This window comes from Hippopotamus amphibius, chromosome 5 (assembly GCF_030028045.1).
Source record: "Hippopotamus amphibius kiboko isolate mHipAmp2 chromosome 5, mHipAmp2.hap2, whole genome shotgun sequence".
Lineage (NCBI taxonomy): Eukaryota > Metazoa > Chordata > Mammalia > Artiodactyla > Hippopotamidae > Hippopotamus > Hippopotamus amphibius.
In genome coordinates this window covers 38,530,922-38,535,000 of record NC_080190.1, presented here as the reverse complement: position 1 = coordinate 38,535,000, position 4,079 = coordinate 38,530,922, and the positions used below count along the sequence as shown (strand labels likewise).

Genomic DNA, 4,079 nt, shown 5'->3' with positions numbered 1-4,079 from the left:
ATTTTATTTAAATTATATTGACTGTTGCTTATATATTAAAAGGAAATATGTTTTCAAGGGAAGGAGGTGCCCACATGGTAATGACTCCCTTGCTTGGTTGACTCAGCTCCTTAACAGCTTCCCTACCTATATACCTGGTGTGGATTTTTAAAAAATTTATTTCTAGTAATATGCAGTGTCTTTGTTTTGGGTTGTAACTGCAACACATGTCTGTTGTTGATCACTTGGAAATAAAGGGAAAAAAGAAGAAAACAGATTAGTTCTTAAAAATTTGCTGCTCTGATAACTACTGTTAATCCATTCCTCAGTATCACTGGTCTCCCACTTTATCCCTTTTGCCTATCTCCTATCCATTCAGTACATGGCAGCCAGAGTGATCTTTTCAAAGTGCAAAATGAATTATTTAAACTATATAATTTTTGGTTTTCTTATTATCTTTTCTAGTAGAATATAAGCTCTACAAGTGCAAAATATCTGCCTGGTTTACATCCTCAGCTCTTAGTATAGTGGTTGGCACATAGTAGTAAGTGAGGAGTTTCGAGGCTCCAGGCCAAAATCCTATGTGCGATTTGTTTCAGGCTGACCATAAGTAATTACAAAGGTTTTACCTGTTAGGCCTCGTGAGGGAAAACTGTCCTCCCCACATCAAACTTGATACACAGCCAATGCATTGCAATTTCTGATGGGGGTTCGTCCAGGACTCAGGTCTCCTGCCGGCCATACTCTTACACATATCTGCATTCCTAGCCTAGGTGCCTTCATTGGGATCTTCTTAATTGAGGACCTTCAGTAAAGAACGTCCTCAGGTGTCTCTGCTGAAGACCTTATGATGGGAAAGGAGAGAGAACCTTGAAAATACTTTTCTCCACTCTGTCTCTACTTTTCTACTCCTAGCCCTACCCCCTGGTCTCCAGCACCAAGGTCCATAAAACTGCAAGTGTAAGAGCGTTTTGTTTAGGGCTCACTTGGCAATGAGATGACCCCAACTTCTGTGCTGATCCACCTGATGCATTATTCCGTGCGGGAGTAGGGAAGGAGGGTAGAAGTATGCTTTCTCAGCTTTAGCCTCTTGCTTATTCAATTGCAGTAAGTGGTTAAAGGCTTTAACCTTCATTTTGACTTGTCTTAATTGGCTGCTCTGATATCTGGCAGTTCAGCTCTTAGGCTCAGCTCAGCTCTTGACAAGTAAACCCTCAGTTCAGCATACTTCCTTAAACGTGTTTTCTGTTTAAAAAATATATAGTTGGTATCATATGTATATGGATTTTCTATCCAGAAGTTTTCCCCAATGGAAGTATGTTTTCTGTTAAAATCAGTATGTCTATTAAAAATATAAAGCATGTATACAAAGTAAGAAATTTAAAAATTCCTATTCCACTTCCCAGAAGCAATCAACGGTGAACAATTTGGTTTCTATCTTCTACTGTATATTGTGTGCGCATGCATGTGTGTTTGTTAATTAGAAGTAAAAGGCTCACAATTATAAGTTATTTTCACTTAATATTCATTGTGGACATCTTTACATGTGAGTACTGAACTAGCTGTACTGCCTTATTCTTAATGCTGCATGGTCCACTATATACGTATCCTGATCTTTTTCTTAATGTAGCATAAACCTCTTCCAAGTCATTAAAGATGCCTGAGTTTTATTGGTTTTACTGTAATTTACCAAACCTTTTCAATATGTTGAACATTAGTGAAGTGATATTTTGTTTATTTGCCCTTTTATTTTTGCTACTGATCATTAATTTGTGTGTTTACTAGGCACTTAATTTTTTTCTTTGTGAGTTTTCTATTCATGTCATTTCACCGTTTATAAATTGCAGTGCTTTTCTTTTTAATATGGTTCTTTCTTTCACAGTTAGAAAATTATTTCAAGGTTTAACTAATGTATCTTTTTCATAGCAAAGAAGATAATTGAAACGATAAGCTCTTCAAAGCTCTCAAATATAGAAGTAAGTAAAGAAAATGTGTCTCGACCAAAACGCGCCAAACGGAGATTATACACAAATGAAATTTCATCTCCTATTGATATATCCGGCCAAATGGTAAGCTACTATTTCAGTTTTCTTAAAAGTAAAACTGTTTATAATTCTGAAATATTCATAACAATTTGAATTATATAATGGTTTGAATTTTTAGTCAGTAGACCAAATCTCTTAAAATATGCTTTAAATGTTATGCTTTTGGTACAGGATGTGTTAAATTTATAGTAATTGAATATACATGCTGAATTAATGTATACAAGTGTCACCTACATCTGCATTTGTAAACTCATCAGAGAAATTTTAATTCCATCAATAGAATTATCTCTAATAATTTATTGGCTTCTAACATCTGTTTTTCTTATTATCTTTATCACAAGAGTTGTACAAATCTGGGCCTAAGTCTGCCTGGTAAAATATAGAATTGACATTCAGTCATTTCCTCCCACTTTCCCTCTAAGCCTTCCAGGTTCTCTTAAGAAAAGACTATAGTTTGTCACCCTGACTCTATGACTCATTCTCCTTACTCAGAACAGGATGTTCTATTACAGGGAAAGTTCTAATTTTCTATCATGCTTGCGTTTGCCTAGTGGATGAAAGTGAAGATAGAAAAGTAATTAAAGAAAAAGCCTTCAACAGGAAGTGGCCAAGAAAAATTGGTAGAGGCGTTTTGCAACAGTAGCTGTCAGATATAAGATGGACACTTGAAGCAAGTAGTAAAGAATTAGGGTCCTTAGGACATGCTTTTGGAAGTAGTGTTCTCTTGGTTACTTTTCTCCATCTGTCTCATAAGCACATAACTTTCTTCCTTGGCTGAAATTATTTATTTTCTTAGTTGCAAAAGAATGCTCTAAGTTATCTACTTGTTACTGCAAAAAATCATTCCTTAAAAATTATTTGAGGCACTTGTCTCCAAATATTTTAGTAATTATTTAAAGCTATGTATGTCCTGAATTCAGTAAATGTATGGATTATTTTAATTCCAGAATTAGGTAGTGTTGAAAGAATCTTTTATAAAATCTACTACCTTAGACATGCTTTTTTTTATAGAAGATAGTATACCTGCAGTCCAGGAAGACAAAAAATACTGTCATGTACTTATTAGCTCAATTATTAAGAACATGAGCATAGCTTATTAATTGTTAAGTAAGCCTTCATTTTTATTTTTATTTGTAAAAAATTGTAAAATTGTTTGTTTCAGATTTTGATGGACCATGAAGTGAAAGAAAGCGATCATCAGATTCTCAAACGACGACTTCGAACCAAAACAGTCAAATAAATCACTTATGTAGAAAGTTTTAATATAAATTTTATATTCATAATTATTGTAATTTCCATCCTGACTTTTTAAAGATAATTGTATATACTATGATGTACATTGTATATACATTGCTCTTTTATAATAGTATAATTTTAATTCAATAAAGAAAATAAGTCAACCATAAATTTACTTATGTTTCTAAGGCTTTAAAAATAATAGATTCTTTTCAAACTATATGTATTTTCCTGTTATCCCAGGGATGGGACCAGTGAGGAGCCTAGGAAAGATACTCTCATTTTGTTTGTTTTTCTATACATAGATGTCATAGGTTAGATATTTGGTTTACTTATATTTAACAGTGTTTCAGGAATTGCTTTTACTGCATCTGTTAGGAAATACAGATTTTTCCATATGTTTGGATTATAGCTAAGATTCAGGGAGTGAGTGTGTATAGGTCTTCTAGTTGCTAAGTATGTGTGCACATAATTTAGGAAAGATCTCAGGTCTTTAATTAGAATGTCTTTTATTTTTAAATAATTAAATAGAGTTGACTTTCTGTGTTTCCAGGACACAGAAGATTAGAAGCAGAAAGTTAGAAGGGAAGAGGCAATAACATCTAGAAGCCAAAAAATAACACTGTTATCTGGGAAACATAGAATTTTAGACCTGGAGAGACCTTAGAAATACACTTTCCTTGTTTTATAGATGAAAAACTGAGACCCAAAAAGTTTACTTTCTCAAGATCACACAGCTAACATATATTAAGCTTTGGTTTAAAAAAACAACCATCAAGAAACAACAAACCAGAAGCCTCAAGAATTGTTGCCAACTGG

At 33.6% G+C, this 4,079-nt stretch overlaps 1 protein-coding gene across 6 annotated transcripts in view; it reads left to right on the top strand.

The window, feature by feature from the left end:
• Positions 1-3,423, top strand: part of KIF20B (kinesin family member 20B) — a 76,620-nt gene extending 73,197 nt beyond the window's left edge. For all 6 annotated transcript variants that reach the window (XM_057736617.1, XM_057736620.1, XM_057736619.1 and 3 more), the window contains 2 exons: positions 1,906-2,048; positions 3,187-3,423. In XM_057736617.1, coding sequence (XP_057592600.1) covers positions 1,906-2,048; positions 3,187-3,264 — 221 coding nt within the window. In that variant the 3' untranslated portion in view covers positions 3,265-3,423. The remainder of the gene's footprint in view (positions 1-1,905; positions 2,049-3,186) is intronic.
• Positions 3,424-4,079: the final 656 nt, after the last annotated feature.